Source organism: Lates calcarifer, linkage group LG11, assembly GCF_001640805.2.
Source record: "Lates calcarifer isolate ASB-BC8 linkage group LG11, TLL_Latcal_v3, whole genome shotgun sequence".
NCBI lineage: Eukaryota > Metazoa > Chordata > Actinopteri > Centropomidae > Lates > Lates calcarifer.
In genome coordinates this window covers 4391729-4412065 of record NC_066843.1, presented here as the reverse complement: position 1 = coordinate 4412065, position 20337 = coordinate 4391729, and the positions used below count along the sequence as shown (strand labels likewise).

The 20337-nt window shown below is 42.3% G+C and overlaps 1 protein-coding gene and 1 long non-coding RNA gene across 2 annotated transcripts; one reads left to right on the top strand and one right to left on the bottom strand.

The window, feature by feature from the left end:
* Positions 1–793: 793 nt before the first annotated feature.
* On the bottom strand, positions 794–15968 carry LOC108872761 (G protein-activated inward rectifier potassium channel 1). The gene is made up of 3 exons (XM_018660612.2): positions 15163–15968; positions 4931–5147; positions 794–1887 (listed from the first exon to the last, which is right to left on the bottom strand). The coding sequence occupies exons 1-3, from the start codon at positions 15826–15828 to the stop codon at positions 1223–1225; spliced, it is 1548 nt and encodes a 515-aa protein (XP_018516128.1). The 5' UTR covers positions 15829–15968; the 3' UTR covers positions 794–1222.
* A 1720-nt stretch (positions 15969–17688) lies between these two features.
* On the top strand, positions 17689–19723 carry LOC108872762 (uncharacterized). Its single transcript, XR_007814197.1, has 4 exons — positions 17689–18424; positions 18556–18672; positions 18959–19015; positions 19195–19723. It is a non-coding gene; the product is annotated as an uncharacterized LOC108872762 (long non-coding RNA).
* The last annotated feature ends 614 nt before the right edge of the window (positions 19724–20337 follow it).

The window sequence follows — 20337 nt, the reverse complement described above, 5'->3', positions numbered from 1 at the left end:
TCATTAACTGTCTGTGTTTCATCCGATGTTCTCTGTATTATAATGAACTAATTTCTATTCATTGTTGTGTAATTTGGCCAATCATACATAGCATGCGAACAGTAACAAACCATGTGTGTAGCAAGTGAGTGTACAAACATGCACAATGCTCAGTGTGCGGCTAAATTGAGGAAAAGAGTGAGTGTAAACTGAGTGGGTGGTCAAAGCTGCAGAATCATAATGGGGGAGGGTCTCTGCAGAGTGCGCAGCTGAAGCAGCGAGAATCTCCCCCCTCCATTGATTTCCTTGTCTTTGTGCTACTGTAGTGGTGACTTAAGGTGTCACACTTGAAATGCACTGACTCTGAAGTGGCTCTTTGTGGAGGGTGGCGTGGTTGTACCTGGATTTAGTTTAGCCTTGTGTTCTCTGCTTCCTGTTGCTCTAATCTCCGTTAAAAACATTGTTCTGTCCTGTTTGGACAAGCATTTCTGGAACGATAGATTGACTCTAATCAGCCTCCATTCTCCAATAAACACGCTTCATATTTTCCCTCTCAGCAGCAGCATAGCTCATTATCCTCTCTCTCTCTTATATGCACTGACAAATTATGGGATTGTTCCTGCATTAAGTGTCGTTTGCCAAGGGGTCAAAATTAGGACATTAACAACAAGCTATTAAAACTGCATTGCATTGCACTGTTTGGATTACTTATTGACATCTGGCACAACTGTTGCTTTAACATCATAATGAGTTTGTAAACTAAACACTGACTTTTTTATTTTTTGGTGGAACAACAATAAAAACACAAAGTGGAGAAGGATCAAACATATTTATTATCAGCTTAATATAATTTATATTTAGATAAAACTAAGATTGACTAGTAATTGTAGTGGTGCATACATTAAACAATGGATTTAGTGTATACATGCACAACTCTTGCAGAATGATTAAGTTCGCGTTAAGCATGAAGTTGGTGTTTTCTTGTTGTTTTGTGTGTAACAAAGCCTGCATGAATGCCTCTGCTATGAAACACAAAATCACAGTAATTCCAGTAAAGGTTGTGTCTCAAGAAAAAACAAATCAATAAATTGTCATTTGACCGTCTGTTTTTTCCTTTTAATGCCGCTCAAGGTAAAGTACATCTCTGAATCTGTTTCCATGCACGTCTCCTCCTGTCTGTCTGTGGTCGGAGGTCAGTGGGAGTCTGTTGTTGTTGTTGTTGTGGTCAGGGACTGTCTGGGTTTCAGCGGTCGGCGTTCATCTTCCGCAGCTTCGGTGGCAGGTTGTCCTCCGGCCTCCCTCCAGCTGAGAGCAGAGGGCTGTGCATGGGGACCGGAGCGGGAGACAGTGTGGGTGGTAGGCTGTGCTGGTACAGGTCTCCAGTAGACTGAGTCATGGGTTCGAAGCCCACCTTGAGGGACTTGAGTTGCAGTCGATTCTCCGCCTCGGGTCCCGGCGAGGAGCTGAGGCGCTGCAGCTTCAGGGGCAGGTCTCCTGTGCTGCATGCCTTTTCAGAGTGCTGCGAGCTGAGCAGAAGCACCTTCCTCTGCAGGTCCTCCTTCCCGGATGAACTCATCCTCTGCAGCTTGCTCGGCAGTCGACCCCCAGTCCCTCCCTGACGGCCCCTTTCCTCTGAAGTGTTGATGCAATCCACGGAAAACACCCGGTCACGCCGGGCGCCGTGGCTCTCAGTCAGTGCGGGTGTGGGGGTAGATAGAGGTGAGGGCAGTGAATTCTTCTCCTCATACTCCTTGACACTGTACGGTGGTGTCGGTACCTCAAACGTGCTGTGGAACTGAGAGTAGTCTACCCTGAAAAAACCCTCTTCCAGGGACATCACCGGCAGAAAGCGATGGCCCCATAAAACCTCATCCTCAGTGTATGACGTCCGCGCCTGGCATGTCATACCTGCAAGAGAGTGACAGGGTAGCAGGTTTAATAGCTGTCATTAAATGGGGGTTTAGCTCCAACAAAACAATTATTGGCTGATAAGGACAAAAGCGAAAGGGCAGCATTCCCTCCTATTATCTCCTTTTCCGCTCCATGCCTCTTTATTGCTTGTGGAAACACCGCTTCATGCTACTTCCTGTGCAATCTACCATCTAGTTCAATTTAGTCACATACTGGAGATTTAAATACTGTTTCATCTGTAAATTCGCAGGCCATAATTCTTAAAAGCAGCTATTATGGCTGACTATTATTACTACTTTATGGCTTTGCATATTCCAAGCATGGCATCTCTAATGTACTGTAATAGAATAACTAATAAGTAGAAGACATGAGATAAAGGACATCTTTACATGCTATTACAAAAAGTGAAGTCTCATCTAGTCTTCAAATATTCATTCCTAGAGTTGAAAGCAGTTTCTGTTTCTGTGAAGTGGTGACTGATTCTCACATTTTGTGCTGTTAATAAACATGAAAGGTGGGTGACGCTTGTTCTGAGTGTGTTGTGTTGGTTGTGATAATTGGCAGTTTAATCAACATAATTAGCAGTCGCCCAGCACCATTCCCACATCAATACATCAATGGCAGGAGCCATGGGTCCTGTCTTTACATGTCTTTATTGTAACTTGTGGTGTTGATTGCGAATTGTACAGCATTCAATCTCCTTTCATCTCAAAGACAATTATCTATTGACTCACTGATGTCATGCACTTATAGCAAATGTTTATTAGTGTTGGTATTTGTTCATAATTTAAGAATGACATATTGAGAAGCATAGATACTGGTGCCTGTGTGTCTGCTGTATACAGGATTAGAACAGCTTGCAAGCATCCTAAACACACTTCTTTTTTTCTATTTGACCTCAGCCCTTGTAAAATAATTTTCTTGACATTTGGATGCTTGCTGGAGGTCTCTCGCGATCAATAAGCACTTAGTCCATATTTTTTCTGATCCAGTGGCTCTGCTTCAACCTGAGCTTTTCTGTTAAACACTACACACTAAACACTACAGTTAGCTGTAGAGTAGGAGTCTGATCCCATCCCTCTGAGGGATGATATGTGCAGTGTTATGTCATAGCTTGATGCTATTCCAGGCTCACTACTCATCTTCATCCACAGAACCTTCAACAGTCCTACGTCTGCACAAAGTCATTTTATTCTTAATTAGCCCAAAGGCTTTAATAATGAGGGTGAGTCCAGGATAATTTCCTAGCTGTATTCTCTTTTCCTACTTTGAGAATGACTGTATTTCTGCTGACTGTAGGTACATAAGACAGCAGTAATACCAGGGCAGTGGAAGCTTGTGTGTTTAGAGTCTGACAGGCATGCCAGTTTTGTTTCATCATTCAGGCGTAATATGGGTATTCAACCAGCTGGTTAATGTTTAGTGAATCTTGCATAAAAATAAAATCCCTCAGCACTGCTATGCAAACACTTGGCAGACAGCGAGCAGTCCCTGAGGAAGACTTTATGTAAAATTCCTGGCAGTAGCCTTCACTGACACTGTTAAGAGAGTGCGTTATGATGCTTTGCCTTTTCTGTGAGACTCTATTTAAATCTGACCATTGTTACTGAGCAAGAATTTAAATCATAACACAAACACATAAATAGAGGTGTGTGTCATCTGCATATTAGCGAAAGTGTAACCTACCAATGGAAATGCCATGTCAGAGCAGCCAGCATCACAGTCATTCTGATTATCCAATGGTTTATAAAGGTTTGAACCAGGGAATCCTCTGTTTATAGAGGTCCTCAGTGTTCCTAGGAACCAAGACCCAAGTCTAATTGGGTCTATCCAAGTGGATCTAAGCACACTTGCTGTGAATTCTGGTTAAGAATGGGAGTGTGAACTGTGACTGCATTTTGGATTAGGTCTCTTTAGGACCAAGTCAATGCCGGTACCCATTCAGATTGGGTTTTGGTAGGTTTTTAGTGCCTTCTCCAACCGTTATTAGAAAATACTAAAACTAATACTGCCTCTAAGATGTGAACTAAAGCTGCCAAGTATCAGTTTGACTGAGTGGTAATCTGTCAAATCTGGTTGAGACATAATGAGTTGGGGAGGCAATCAACAAGCTGAACTGTTGTGTCAGCAATGGCTGGATGTGAGGGGATAGCTCTGAATGAGTTCATGCTAATGGGATGTGCGTTAGTGTGAAGATGACGGGATATTGTGGCCAATTGAAGGTGACACTGCCAGAGCTTCCATCCTCTACCCCTCAGCTCTGAGTGCCACAGCACTGCGACACTAAACTTCTGGCTGCACCCTGATTTAATGGTATTATCAACAGAGCACAGACCGTGTTGCCTGCCTGCCTCTACGCTTCCCTGCTGATCCCTCCCTCCTGCTCTAAGCCTATTCAGCTCTGTGGTTTCCCCTACAGCAGAGGCAAAGTGCGGGTTATCAGGGATGGATAGAAGTGGAGCTGAAAAGAAAAGAAGGAGATGGATTTATTTGTATTGGACTTTGGGGAAGAATCATTCTGTTAAATATGCAACAGAGAGAGCAGTGTTGTCGCTGAGAGTACTCCAGCATGGCTGCCTGTAGTTGACAGTGGTGGCTGTATACCAATGTCTCACAGGCTCAAAATTACCTCTGCTCTCAGCTGTCATCTGAAAAATGGAGTGGAACTTCTACTAAAACCCCCACTCATTCATCAAAGTGACACAGGCATCTATGACCACAGGCTTTTATTATGCATAGAGTGAGCATAAACCGATTCTGGAGTAATAAAATATCCCTCATAATTCAATCAGGTTGTCATTCTCATGTGTTGTTCTTATTCTCACTTTTTTCCCCCTGCATTCTTCAAATATGCAAAACTGGGAAGGTGGGGAAATGAGATCTCACAGTCTAGATTATGAGTATCTATTAGAAAGAAATGTTATGTGGGTTGATATTAATATAGGGATTTACATTTAGATTGGGAGTGAGAGGAGGGAAGAAAAGAAACAGTGGAAAGCGAACAGAGCTTGATAGAATTTAGTGGGAAAATATTCCTCACCAGTGGTCTCCACGATGCCCTCGAGGATGACGACAATCTCAAACTGTTCGTTCATGAGAGAGCGCTGGGAAAGGTCGAAAAAGGGACTCTTGGGATTGATTTCATGGCAGATGGTGAGAGGGGACACCAGGAAGAGCTGGTCTGCACCTGTCCCAAAACCAACATCCAACTCACACTGGTCCAGAGGCAGGAACTCACCCTCGGGCGTCTGACGAGACTGAAAGACAGTCGACGGCAAGGGAGAGAAATGGACAGAGACAGAAAGTGAAGAAGAGACAGGAAAGAAAGGATTAGATGCATGCCATTTGTCCTCCTTTTGTTTAATGAAAGCGAGCACATCTTCAGTCCAGTAATGGAAGAAGTATTAAAGTCTTTCAACTCAAATTTTTACAAATGACCATGTGAAAACTACAGATATAGAGTTTTATAGCAACTTTCAGTTTCAGTTTAGAGGGGAAATGTCTCTTTAGTGGAACTGGTTGGTGGAACAGTTGGAAATATGTTTTATAAGGAATGTTTTTAAAGTACAGAATAGCAGAAAATGGAAATACTCAAGTTGTAAAATGCACTAAATTGCTTTCCAACACGTCTAAAATGTGATGGTGTGATTTAAAAAAAAAAAAAAGTACATATAACCTCCTGAAGACATGATGGAGGATGTTTTCTCTCTCCATCTATTTCTTCCCTTACTTCAACATCCATTGGTGCAGTGTCTACAGACTTGGCACTTCACATTGATTTGTACAAGAACTTGCAGGCGGACGTTTGAGACAGCCGTGTTTGGACAGGACTTACCCACAGAGCGTTAACTGGTGCGGAAGCATTTAATTGCCCAGATGACGTTGGAGCACAGCAACCAAGGTCCTGGTGTATTTTCTCCTTTCCTGTCTCATTCTGTCTAATCAATCTGTTCACCTTTTCTCTTCCCTCACTCAGTGGTCTGTTTTACCCTTTCCTGCACAGTTTCTTACATCCTGCTCTCAGAAAAGAGGCCTGCAGCTCTTTTAAACAGCTTTGAGTTATTAATAATGTAGAATATTTCCATATAAAAACTTGAAGGAATGGCCAACAAAGCTTAAAAAGAGGCTTATCTTGACCTTCAAAGGTTAAGATTATCTTTGCAAATCATCACATTTGAGATAAAAAGGAAAAAAAAAAAAAAAAAAACGGGTAGAGTCACGCATTTTATGTTTTTAATGTACAGTATCATCCTCTTTACTTAAAACAGAGACAAAAACTCTATACTTTTTAACCCAATCAACTTCTGAAAAACAAAAGATCACTGCAAAGTTGATTTTCCCTTGTAATCCTTAATATTCCATGCTAAATTTTTTATTCCCTTTTCTCTTTTTCTACATTGTTTCACCTCCAACTAATAATTGGGATGCGTCAGCCACCAGCCACCCACACACACAAAACACACACTATTCCTCCACCACACAGCTTCATAATGATCTCCCACACAGATTTACACACACAGTCCCACCCCCTTCTCTAAAACCCTTTCTTCCATTTCTGGATCTTCTGTTCTTGTTGTAAAATGAAGAATATAACCAAAATAATCAACACATTATTCCTACCAAGACAGTTTCCTCTCTCAGCCTTTTTATTACTGAGTCAGTGTCATGTAGATGTGTTTGTTCCGCTCCAAAATATGGTGAAAATAAAACGGACAAACTGATAATCTTTGACTGTAACTTACAATAGTTACATAATTTTTGGTATTTCCTAGCAATTGACTGTTGCTACGCCTTTCCGTTCTTGCATGGCACATTTACTGTTGACAGAGATTAATAGTTGCAGATTTACTGATCAAAATCCGTAGTAATTTTTGAAACAATAGATCCTTGATTGCAGGCAGAAGCAGGCTTCTCATCTCCTCTGTCCCCAGCAGAGTTTTTACTGTTTCCTGCTCCGGCTGACTCATTTTGTTAAAGAGACTCTTGGTGATAACATATGATATCATGCCTAAAGATTGATGCTAAATCTTCACTTTCCTGACAAACATCATCCTCATCAGTTCAGATCAATGCAGAAGATGAGCAAATAAAGAAACTGCATTGTTCTTGTATTTCTGAGTAGGGCTGGTTCAGGGTTGCCAGGTCTGTGCACAAAAAGCCAAAGCTTGACAGATCTGCAGTGCCCTAGTTACGGTTGCTAAGTCATGACCAGACAGTTTATGTTATTGAGCAGAAAATTGACTGTAATGAGATTAAAACAACTTTGAGAACTGTTTTGAACCAGTGTCGGAGTGTCCTTATGCTCCCGTTTCACAAAAGAATGCCGGTAGCACGCTTTGGGCATCATACTTACAGGGGATTTTAACAGTGGTGCTGGCTATTTTATTAAATAGTTTGGGGAAATCAGGGATAACAACACGTGCAAATGATTTCAGAATAAATTGGAAAAAGTCAGAATAAATTGGGTTTCAGTGGGTCTTACTTCTGTTTTCTCTCTCAACCAGACCTCTCCTGTACTGCCGCTTCCAGTCATAGCCTAATCTCATCCTGACCTCCTGGTGACATTGCCCTATAGTTTATCCCTCCGAGACGCAAACAGTGAATGAAGTGTGAGTAAACAGGCTTTGCATTGCCAGAAAACATTGCATTCTATTTCTATCTCCTGTGAATATCAATGAGATGCTCTTCTGGATTTATGTTGGAGAACGACTTTCATGTCGGAGGGAGGGGGCATTGTTCACTTGTCAGGTGTTTACGGGCCGCTGAATACGGCTTGGCATCGTTCCACCGTGCGGGTTATCTCATGCTAGCTTAGGGAAATTCTACTTTTCACTTTCTGTCTTTGTCGTTTAAGATTAAAAAGATGGATGACTGTATGCAAACATTGACAGGCAAAGCTCCTTACACAGGCCCCGTCGGCACTCTCCTACGCTTCTTCTTCGTGCACAAAGATTCAGAGATAGCTGAGCTTGTCTAGTGTAAATCTGACATTCTTGTTCCAACAAATAAACAGATTTCTGCCCCTGAGCTCTGACGAATCCAGACGGGGCTGTTTTTATTCATTTTCTATGATGCCTTTTGGTGAGATGGTGCAGCAGAGTCGCTGGATGAGCACACGTGGACTTGTTTCTGTTCAAAATTCTACCCATCACGTCTAAATATTCACCGACCCCAGTCAACATGTCAGCTGCTCATTATCATTAGAAAGGCAAAGTGGGTTTGTTTCATGCTCACAAAAGTCGTGTTCCCGTGGTGTGAATGATGCTCATGGATGAAGACAGGTGATAAATAAAATTGATTACACCTAAAGTGGCCTGATCTTCCCACTCAACTCCACGCTCTGCCAGGCCTTCATCAATCAGTAGCTAGAAAGGAGCGGGGGGTGGGGGGGGGTGTTGGAGGTGCTTGTATGCAACCAGGTCGACTGACAACTGAATCATGCAGGCTTTTAAATACTGTCTGCCCTACTCAGTACATTTAGAATGGCTGGGCAAGTTCATTTCACCCAATCCAGCCTTGACTGGATGAGATGAACTGCTCACTGTTTTCTCCCAGTGTCCTAAACTGGGAAAATGTAAACATGTACTTGGGTCTAACACCACATCCACAGTGAATTGGCTGAATCTGCTGTTGAGATGAAAAAACTGTGTCCGAGATAGTGTTTTCAAGTTGATTTTATTTTATTTTTTTAATTGTGCATCACAGTCCTACGTGTTCTCATAGGATGGCGTATAAATAACACGCGATTTTCAAGGACATTTCACTTGTCGTGTCGACACATTTTATGCTTTTCTCATGTCATTTAACACTGTGTTGGTTGAAGGTTACAGTCAGGGTTAGGGGTTAGTCAGTAGAGAAATGACGTGGCATGAAATGACTCGCAAAAAGCAAAAACTGTGTGGTGATAACACACAAACTGACTTAAGGAAACTGGCGTGTTATTCATACGCAGTTTGGTGATGCAACGCTGCACAGTCAACATCTGGTAAGGAGCAGGAAAGGAACAGACTGGTTAAACCTCTGTTGTGTCCTCTCATTTGCTCCACATTCACCTACGCTTTTTTCCCTTTCTGTGCTGCTGCAGTTCACTATTTTAGAACAGCTTAAAGACAGAACATGTGCTGTTTAATCAGCTGTGCAGGCTTTCAAAATGAGTTGTCATGAAGAGGTTCAGAGGCGACAGAAAGTTGCCTTCCTCACAGCTCCCAAATGTGACTGACCAGGCTGACTGTGTTTTCTGCTTCTGCTGCGTCTGTATTTCCAAATTTATCTGCTCTGCACAACATTTCTGAAAAGCTCAGTTCACTGATCACTCTGGGGGGGCAGGAACAAGAAATCAAATACAGGGAGAAGGTCCTGGGTTCTGGACGTTTTTAACATGGTGCAGCGGCAACTATTTCTACACCAGCCGCTACAGTCGTTTAGCTCAAACTTGCAGGGTACACCTGGTAGTTTGGGTCAGATCAAGATTGGATCACGTTTCCACCACAGACAAACCGCTTCAGAGTTTCGAACGGGAACAAACCGAGACCACATCCTCTCAGGGGTCTCGGTGCGGTTGTTTTGGCTGCACCTGCCCACATGAATCACACCAAATGAGTCTGATTTAACCAGACTAAAAAGCACAAAACACTTTTCTAAGTTACTTTTAATTTGGCTGTTTTTGTTGTTGTTTCTTGTACTTTTAACACATTTAATAACTGAGAGAACGATGTGGGCAAGCACATGAAGAAATGGCTGATAGCTGTTTTTCTCAGGTTTATATGCACTAATGGAACAGCTGTTCTCTGCCGCGAGGAAAACTGTCTGCATCACAGCCCACCCCAATTCACTTTGACCAATTATTGTTCATTGTTCCCGCTCACTAAAGTGACAAAGATGACACCAGATGGTCCAGCAAATACACATTTTTGATCGACTTTAGGTTGATATTGGACAACCGATCACGATGATCTGTTAATTCAGCATGGTTTAAGACTACAGCATAACAAACAACATACATTTTTGCTCATTTTATACATTTTTTACAGCCTATCAGACATTACTTATGGTCGTATAACTTAAAACTGAGGAGAATTAAGATATACGACAAATAAGTCATGTTCATGTTATCAGGCTGCTTCCTTTTTGCTTTTATTTCTGTATTATCAGAGCTAGACAGACAGATATGTGCTCTACTGAGTGCTGATGTAGTTGTTGGTTTGTGATGCGACGTGAACTCAGATGAACTACAAGCTCATCCACCAAAATCTACAAGATTTGGGTGGACTTGTGGTGAGGAGGCATGTGAAATCACACTGACTAGGTCAAAATTAGATATTAAAAAAACACGTTGGTGCCAGCAAACCAGGATAAAAATAGCATTAGATGTTCTTCGCAAATACTAAGTCCGGGGATGTGCTGATGCTCTGGTTTTGTTTTTTTCGCTTGGAAAGTGTTGTAATTCTCAGTGTGACATGTAGTGACTTTGGCGGGAGTGGGCAGAAATGGTGTCATAATGTTCTTGGCCAAAAATGTGTTTTGTTGTGACTGTGCTGCCTCTGATTTCTACTCGCGTGTGGAAGATACTGTAACAAGGCTCATACATTATTATTGTCAGAAGCCTGAAGATATAGTGTTCATTCAAGAATAATAATGCTGTATCTTAGTGCTTGTGAATTCCTGACTTCATTCTGCTGGCTCAGAAATTACAAATAAAACACACCTGAGAAAGAAACTGTAGTAAGAGAAACCAAGGTCAGAAAATTTCAAAGTTTCTGTGTGTGTGTGTGTGTGTGTGTGTGTGTGTGTGCCTGTGCATTTTTGAACATCCCATACACCTGAATTATTCAAAAATAGGATACAAAGGAAAGCATGAGCAGTCCAGAGTTTTCTTCCTCTGACTCAGGGGCTTACTAATCAGTGACTGCGGGTCTTCAAGGCCTTTCTCCACCCTCCTACACCCTGATAGTATAATTGCATCGCTATTCTTATTAGAAAAGAAATGGAAATCAATTCTAGTTCTCGCGACTAGTATGTGTAGTCCACCCTGCAATCCTCTGAGGAGATATACGGCCTAGAGGATTTCTCTCACTTGTATATCTCTGAAATAGAAGGCTCTGCTCACACAATGAAAATATTAAAGAAAGAAAGAAAAATCTGTTAATAATAATTGTAATTCTTTTTATGTCTCCACTCTGAGCCTCTCTCCAGCTCTTTCACCACTTTCCATCACTTTCAATCAATTCCTTCACACTCTCTCTTTCTCTCTCTCTCTCTCTCTCTCTGTCACCCTCCTCCCACCCTCCCAGTAATACCAGAGTCATATATTTTCAGCTAGGATGTTCCACCAGGATGCCCCGTGAGGCTGTCATGGATGCCCCGCAAAGCTGCACTTCAACTGCTTATGGTGGGACTCTGGGTGACAGCTCCCATTGGTCTGTCGCTCCCTTCTTTCTGCTGTCTGCTGTCATCCGGTAATCATCCACGACAGCTCAGCAGAGCTCTGGTGCACTGTCCAAACACAGCAGCGCCAACAAGTGGTTCACTTTCAAACAGGCCTTGTCATCTAAAGGAACTCTTTTGGTTGAAGTCTCATCTTCTTGGATGATTGCGTGTATCTAAGTCCACTTTTTTGTAAGGACACATAATGATGTTGCAACTTAGACTGGGTGAAATGAGAGCTGTGGCTTCATCCAAGGATTCAATTATGCACCACTAGTAGCTTTGTCACCTTCTCTGATTCACACCAGCCATATTACATCTGCCAATTCTCACTGAGGCATGTTGCTACAGGACCCAGGACCCATCAGACAGTCTTGGTTGTTTGGCACTGTTTTCTGTAAGGTGCCAGAAAAGATGGAATTTCTTTCACTGCCATTACTGACAAAGATTATTTTGATAACATTGCTCTTTGGAGCAGATATGGATGGCATGCCTTCTTTTTTCTGTCACTACAGTCAAGCAGAAGATGTCTCCAGCTTCCTCCTCCTCCTGCAGACCAACTGACCCCAGAACAGAGCTGAGTGGCTAAAAAAAACACACTTCATTGGCATCACTAGAGAAAAAGGGAAAACCAAAATTCTGTATCTGGGCATTGGCGGATGGCCAGAGGCCCACTTCTAACCAAAGGTCAGTGAGTTCGTTTATTGCACCAGGAGAGAGGCTGGTACTTTTATCTCACACTGTACTGCACTAAGAGCAATTTTGTGTCCGCAACATCCCCAACCACAAGAATGGGACTGAGACTAAAGTGGCCAGTGTGCTCTGTCAGAGGTGCCTGGTGGATGGTCACACCTTCACCTTCCTCATGTCGGATTCAGTATTTCAGTACTTAGTTGATATGGAGTTGGATTGGTGAGCTAATGCAAAACAAAAAATAGTAAAACAAGAGTAAGTTGACTAAAGTTCAGCTTTAAGTAAATATCCCTCGACGTGTTGGAGCAACAACATGAAGACAACCAATCACACTTGTTTTCTGCTCCAACTCTCTTTACCCTCTGACAGAAAAGTGCTTCAGACAGAGCGGAGAGAAAGCTGATCGTCACAGTACGTACTGAGTCTTTATGATTTAACTTTAACAAGCTGAATAAGAAAAACCAGACGTGAACGTGTCCGCAAGCCTCAGGTTCTTGAGAGGCAAGAAACTACTTTACTTTGACTCCATATGGGGTAACACTGTACATGCTAAATGCTTAGCTTATAGTGAATGGGGTTTAGTCCACCTTAATCGTTCTTTAGGCACTCATTCAGACCCTCTGTACTCATATCTGCAAAAGTGAGTGCTCTGTAAAGTCCCATTAAAGGACAGGGACCAAATCTTAAAATGCAGACAGCTTGGAGTTTAAATCATAAAAACCAGCAAAAGTTTCAGAGAATACTTGAAAATAAATTCTCATAGTTCGAGGTGGTGTCAGAGAAACTGTTTTGATTTATAAAAGAAAAGTTCTGGTTCAATTTTATGTGAGAGAGTTGTTCATTTACTCTGTTATAGATGCAGCTTGATGAACAAGTCATCACAAAAACCTTTTCTCAAACTGTCTCTCTCACACACACACTGAGTATTTTATATGAGGCATGACTTAGAGAGGGCTGCAGTTCAACAGCACCACCAACATCTCTACACAGGGACTGCACTGAAAGCATCCAGGCTAAAATATGACTACTGTGGGTTTTTTTATTCCTTTTATTCAAGGTTCTTCTAAACATTGTATGTGTTAGATCTGAAGGTATGTTCAGCTTAAACAATGCTTTTGTTCATGCATGATGAGTCACTTATTTTTAGTTTTTGTTATTTTGTTCTGTACTCTGGCAGAGCTGCTGCAAAAACTCAGTCTCAGTAAGGGAGTCTTTGAAGCGAAAGAATAAGGTTAGACCACAAAGCCCTGGAGCAAAATAAAAAAACACTAAGGAGCACACAGTGGATGCTGTATTTATTGTATTTCACAGAGAGAGGGAGTGTAATAGTGATGTGGGGTTGGCAGAAAGGTCTTGGAATTTATACTGATTGTATTTCTTGCAGTCCAGGAGGAAAGGTAAAAAGACTGTGGCTCTACAGTGTAAAAAAAAAAAGCTTCAGTTATTTTGCGACGCTCATCTGTTCTCGTTTCCTTTACAGACCTGCTTGTCTTCTTTTGTTGAGAGTAACACAAATCCTGATTATTTCTGTTCTAGTTCTGCTATAAAAAAAATCAGTCTTTCAGTTTTAAGACACTTAAAATGGACTATTTATTACCACGAGTTCCAGTGTGGTGATACACTGCATCACAGGTGTGCTGCACAGATGAAGAGAGTCTGATTGCGATGCTGAGTTTTGCAGGAGAGACTTGGGAAATCAGCGTAGACCTGTGGTTTTACTTTATGCCTATTGGGCTGTTCACTTCCTCCACTGCTTGTAACTGTGGAATAGCTCAGTCCTCCCTCCCTGCCTGCCTTCCTCTCCCTCTCTGCCTGCCTGCATGCATCATTAAGCTGACCAACGCTGTGCTCGATGTGGCTGTGCAGAGGAGAACACAGACATAAACAAGCTCCAAGCACCTCACTAATGCTGTTTGTCTTCTTTATGGCCCATTTTGCACACTGAACATGGATGTGGCTGAAAGGAGCTCTATTATGATAATTAAAAGAGGAGCCAGTCGACCCTGCTACTGTTTGTTGTAATTTTCTGCATTGTTGGCTTGTTTTTCAGAGTGCGAGGTTCATTAGCTATATCCCCTCCTCCCCAAAAAAAATCTGCTGAGCTCTTCATTAGTGGATAACCAACGTGGCACAGTTGGTGAGGAGCTTCCAAGCCCACAATATTACAACCAGTGGATACAGGCTGGTTTTAATGCTCTGGGGTTTCGTTGCAGACGTATTGATGCTTTGTTACACATTTTATATCTCAGGGAAGAGAAAGAAAATAACAAACCATATGAAAAAGAAGCAAAATGCTGCATTTCTTCATGGTTGATGTAAATACCTTTTATGCCTCCGTGCTCTCTCCCATGGGTGCTGTTTTACTGACTCCACTGATCTGTGGTAGTGTGTGAAGCTCCCTCTCACCACTGATTCACTGAGCCTAACTTCCCTCTTGGGGGGTGGGGGGCATCTCTGTCACATTCACTTACTGATGCACACCCATCTGTCCAGGTGTCGTCGACTGAAAAGAAGAAGCCGCTGCTGGACACAGTGTTGACTGCCCTCACAAAGGAAACCCCCTCTGCTCTGTTATCTCAGTGGTTTGGGATGCACCTGGCTGCCACTCAGCCTCACCATCCTGCAGCTGAAGGATTATGGTAATACTACCTTAAGCCTGTTCTGTTTAACAAGGCATATGTTGTATAGTGGGACCCACTCACAATTACACTTTGAATGAGAAAGAAGGTTAATTTTAATTATTAATATGCAGTGTGCAGCTGTTTCTGTTCCACATGGACTCAGATCAGACAGAAAGTAAATGGAAAAAAAGATTCTTAAGAGATGCAGACTGTCAGTCAAGAGCGCAGTCATTGTGCAGAAAAAGAGATGGCTGCTTTTTTTACTTTCCCTAAGCTAATACTATTTGCATAGGCCTACAATATGTAACACTTCAAAGAAAGTGCTCCGTGCTGCTGAGATAAGATGGTGCTGCCCAATGCAGCAGCAGCAGGGACTCTTAACTTAAATTAAGTTCATTTTACAGCTTGTTTACTTTAATGTAACTGTTTTATTTCAGTGCTTTATGGTGAAAGAAGGTGTGATTTATCTTAACTTTAACTCAGCTCCTACAGCAGTCAGTTTTCAGGGCGTTATTGACACCAGATGTGAGCTTACCTTTATGAGTTTGCACCTGATCTGAGCGGACACCATGTGGCTGTTCCGCAGGTTGCCCACGCGGAACATGAGGCACAGTTTGCCGTCTCTCTGAGAAATCACCGCGTCCTGACTGAACATGAGCGTCTCCGCGCGTTTCTTAGGTTGAGACATTTTTATGAACATGCAGCCGATGAGAAAAGCGTCCACTATGGAGCCGAGCAGCGACTGGAACAGGAAGAGGATGATGCCCTCGGGGCACTTCTCGGTAATGTACCGGTAGCCGTAGCCGATAGTGGCCTCAGTCTCGATGAAAAACAGAAAAGCTGAGGGGAAGTTGTAAACATTGGCCACGCAGGGGGTGTAGGACGAGTCGTGGCCGTGGTTTAAGTCTCCCCTGATGTACGCTATGATCCACCACATAGATGCCATGACCAGCCAGGCGATGGTGTAAGTTAGGATGAAGATGAGCAGGTTCCATCGCCACTTCAGGTCGACCAAAGTGGTGAAGAGGTCAGAGAGGTACCTGCTGGTCTCTCCGCCCAGGTTCCCGTGCTGCACGTTGCAGCGACCGTTCTTGTCCACGAAGCGCTGGCGTTTCTTCTTGACCGGAGCAGAGAAAGTGGTGGCCCTGTTTGTGTTTACCACCTGGTAGTCTTCGCCAAATTTTCTGCGAAGTGCCGCCATTTGAGCTCTCCTGAAGTAAAGGCGAACTTACTCAAATTTTAATCCATGTTTCTTGTTTGTTTGAGCTCCAGAACACTGGTTACCTGCAGTGCGTAAAATGCGCCATGGCCACTTTAGCGCGCACAAAAATCCAAGGAATAAAAAAAGAAAGAAAACACGTGTGTGTCGCTACTTTTACAGCACAGTTGTTATCCTTTAATTTAAAAAGTATCCACTGTTCTTCTTCCAGTTATTTTACATGACACCAGAGGATCGGTGACCGTAGCAGTGCGCTCTGCTCTGCTCAGCCTCCACTCGCTCTGACCGGTGTGATGCTCACCAGCGCAGCGAAATACGAGGAGCTGTCTACCATTCACAGCTTCTGGTGGGCTGTAAAGGATGAGGAGGGAATTGTGAGTATGTGTGCGAGAGGAGGGAGAGATGTGAGGAGAAGGGGGCAGGGAGAGAGGAGGGGAGAGTTACACAAGACTGCGCTTGTGTGGAAAGAGAGAGGGGGTGGGGGGGGGTGGATTATGTTGGCAATCTGACTCCACAGTGTGGTTCATTTGGTGAATTAAATCAGTGTGGGGCTTAATTGATATATTAATTAAGTAGCTGATTAATGTATTCATTCATTCATTTCCCAGAAGTGCTTACATTGCCTTTACATTGTGGCTGATTAACAGCAGAGTCACACACAGATCCTGTAAGTGATGAGGATCTTTGTGCTTTCAAGTTAGACTGTGCCATCTACTGGATGGACAACCCATGTGCACACTTGGTCTAATACCTGCTTTAATGGGGGCAACATGAGGGACACTGGTGCCTAATTGAATTTTATATAAGCTTTGAGTCTTTGTGCGTCTGTTAACCTGCATCAAACTGAGAGCTTATTAAATTGAGGTAATAATGTCCAGTAAATTAATAATGACAGAAGAATATAAAGTACTCGTTAGTATTTTAAATATTTTCCAGAAATCGTATCATTTTCAGGACTTTAACTAGGTTAAATTTACTACTCAGTGTCTTGAGGCTTTGTCCCTTTTAAGTCAGACATTAAATCTGTGCTTCTCCTCTTTCCAGTGAAGCCTTCTTATTGATTTAAACATTGGATGGCTACTACAGTGGAGGAAGGATGAGTATTCTCCCAGAGGACGGTTGTAAAATGGACGGTTCGCCCTTGGATCTCTGTTGACCTCGATTTGAACAGACAGAACGCAGGACCTATTATATGTAAGTACTGCTATTATTGGGTAATGCATAATTACAGTTTCAGTCACACAGGTTGCATAAAGACGCCTTTGACTGATCTCATTCAGCTGACCCCCAAGTGTCTCAAGTGTTTTTTTTTCCAGTCTTTTAATTTGTGTTGAGTTTCTGATATGACAGAGGTCCACACTCTTAAAAACCAAGATCCAAAATCAGTCCAGTGCATCATTTACTGATGAAGTGCTCCTACGATAAACTCTTTTAAGGTATTTTAAGCACTTCATCAATACATACTGTAATAAACTTATTTTGGGTCTTGGTTTTGAAGAGTGCTGGCCACTGTGGAAGCAACAGACTAAAAATTTAATTAAGCAACAGATATATAATGTAACTGTGAACACAATTTTAAAAACTCACATAGACTTAACTTTGGTGAGTGGATAGTCAGTGGCTTAAAACAGGATCAGCAAGTTCACAAGTAATGCCAATGATAGTACAACCTCACTGCATTCTGGAAATGTCATCTGACTGGGCGTATGCCATGATGTTTCTCGATTATACTCGAAACCTGACGAGTCTAGAATTTGCTCGAACAGGAAGGGATATAAGAACGTGGCGGAGGCACGGCCACGGCACATAACAACGATGGACTTAAGAGACATGCCATCACTTGGTGAGTAGTTCTTGTGCTATCCTATGTATACAGATAGAATTAAAGTAGCTACTAACTAAATTCAGGAAGAGAAAAATGTCTATTACACATTTTCTTTTTGTTCTTTTTGATCGATGGGAGAGCACTGTGTAAATCCAAGAGAAGAGAGAAATGACAGTTATTTGTTTAAAAAACTTAAGTTGAAAGGAGATGAGTTAAACAGCTCTTGTCACATGTATGTGTAGTTTAGCTCTTTGACCGATTATACAGAAAGTAGTGGTAGTTCATAACTTTTGTGGTTTTTCTGTTTCGGGTAATTAAAAATTGCACGTCAGCACTGATAAAGGTCCACAGCAGCAAAATCATTTCCATTGTGTGTCAGTAACAAATATGATAACAATGTGTTTGATGGCAAAATTCTAGGCTCTGTAGAAGTTTAAGTTCAATCTAGAAAGTAGGGTGACATTTTCCCAAATTGCTAGTCACTCGCTAACATGACTAGCCACAGCACTTGTATTTTCCTCAAGAGAAAGAACTCAAACTTCCTTGTATAATCACTCAGATGTGAACCACAATGCTGGAGAGGCTCCAGCCGGAAACACCGCCCCGGCTGGAAGCACCGCCCCGGCTGGAAGCACCGCCCCTAATGCTGGAGACGCTCCAGCCGGAACACCGCCCTGGCTGGAAGCACCGCCCCGGCTGGAAGCACCGCCCCTAATGCTGGAGAGGCTTCGGCTGGAAGCACCGCTCCTAGAGGTATATTTTTAGTACACATGAACATTTCACAACACAACTATCATTGCTATTATCTTATTTTATTTTTCCTTACTTATAGGCATTTATGGATATTTCTGAATTTGATTTTAATAAATTGATTTTCCTCTAAGATGGATCAATAAAGGTACATCTTATGTTAACCTAGGTACCACTGGCTGAAGGTGCCCAGATTCGAAACACCACCCCTAATGCTCCAGAGGCTCCGGCTGGAAACACCATCACTAGAGGTACATGTATACTACACAGGAACATTGCACATCACAGATGGTTTTAATCATAGCTACTATTCCTATTTTATGAGTTTCTTAGCAGTGTGCAGTAATTTTTTTAAGTCTCCACACATTGCCTAGCAAACTCGCAATGGCTGTTTCCAAAGTTTTACACTAAGCTAAGCTAACGCAGCACCTACCAGAGGCAGGAGGTGGAACAGGTTGTGTGCAGAGTGTGAGGGGTCTTTTGGGGCTTTGCTTGCAGCCACATTATTAACTGACAACTCTGTTTTCTGTTCCTTAGATATAGGAGGTACCACCACTGAAGACACTCAGTGTGGAAACACCACCCCTGTTGAAGGTACATGTATAGTACACATGAACATTACACAACACACATCTGTTATTGCTATTTTATCTAGTTTTATTTTTTCATTACTTCTGATGTGTAGGCATTTATGGAAATTTCTGACTTTGATTTTAAATGAACTGAATTTCTTCTAAGATGGACCAATAAAAGTACATCTTATGTTAACCTAGGTACCACTGCTGAAGACACCTTGGTTGGAAACACCAACCTTGGAGCTACCACTGCTGAGGACGCCCAGAATGAAAACTTTTTAACTGAATACACTCTTCTTCAAATCTTCTTATCTGAGCTCCATGCCAGGCTTACTGGATGCCGTATCAGTTACCAAAACCTATGTATTGTTCTCAATATTGGGCCTATAGGGTGTGGTATCTGTTACCAAAACCTATGTGTTGTACTCGATGTCAGGCCTACTGGATGTTTAATCTATTACCAATACATATGTGTTGCTCTTGATGTTGGGCCTACTGGATGCGGTATCTGTTACCAAAATCTATGTATTGTTCTTGATATTGGGCCTACTGGATGTTTTATCTATTACCAATACATATGTGTTGCTCTCGATGTCGGGCCTACTGGATGTGGTATCTGTTACCAAAACTGTGTCCAGTTTATTGAATGTAGAAGCAGTTACTAAAAGCAGCTACTGTTTTGCTGTTTTTATTGAGAAACGACTGTGAGGTAATAAAATTTTTACCTTTCGACAATATTCCAGGCTGCTGGTGGTGTAATTGTGTTTTATTTATTCATTCATTCATTATCTAACAGGGGGCTGCAGCCTATCCCAGTGAGCCTGTCATTGGGCAAGAGGCAGGGTAAACCCTGGACAGATCACCAGTCCATCGCAGGGCCAACACATATAGAAAACAACCATTCACACTCACATTCACACCTACAGGCAATTTAGAGTCACCAATTAACATAAACTCCATGTTTTTGGACTGTGGGAGGAAACCAGGGAAAACATGCAAATCCACACAGAAAAGGCTGGTTTATTTTTCCATCGCAATCTAGTAGGTGAAGGTGTATGTGCAGACAGACTGTGTTTGATCTGTTGGTAAAACTGCAACCACAAAGGAAGGTCACCAGTGTGTGAACTTCCTCATGACACTACATTGAATCAGTTTTTAAACATATACTCAGGGGTGGGTTAAGAAACTGCTGAATAACTTTTCAGTTATTTTGTGTTTCTGTGGGATTATACATTTCTTTGTGTCTTTTTGGTCGTTTAGCATCTCAGTGGTAGTTTCACATTTATTTTGTGTCATTTTTGTGTCTCTGTGGTCATTTTCCATCTCTTTATAGTAATTTTG

What these genes read in the sequence shown, in the direction of transcription:
- LOC108872761 (XM_018660612.2), bottom strand. Translation starts at nt 15,828, where the DNA reads ATGGCGGCACTTCGCAGAAAATTTGGCGAAGACTACCAGGTGGTAAAC. An exon ending in TCAGGTGCAAACTCATAAAG is followed by an intron (nt 5,148 to 15,162) that starts GTAAGCTCACAT and finishes ACTGTCTTTCAG; the next exon opens with TCTCGTCAGACGCCCGAGGG. An exon ending in GGGCATCGTGGAGACCACTG is followed by an intron (nt 1,888 to 4,930) that starts GTGAGGAATATT and finishes ACTCTCTTGCAG; the next exon opens with GTATGACATGCCAGGCGCGG.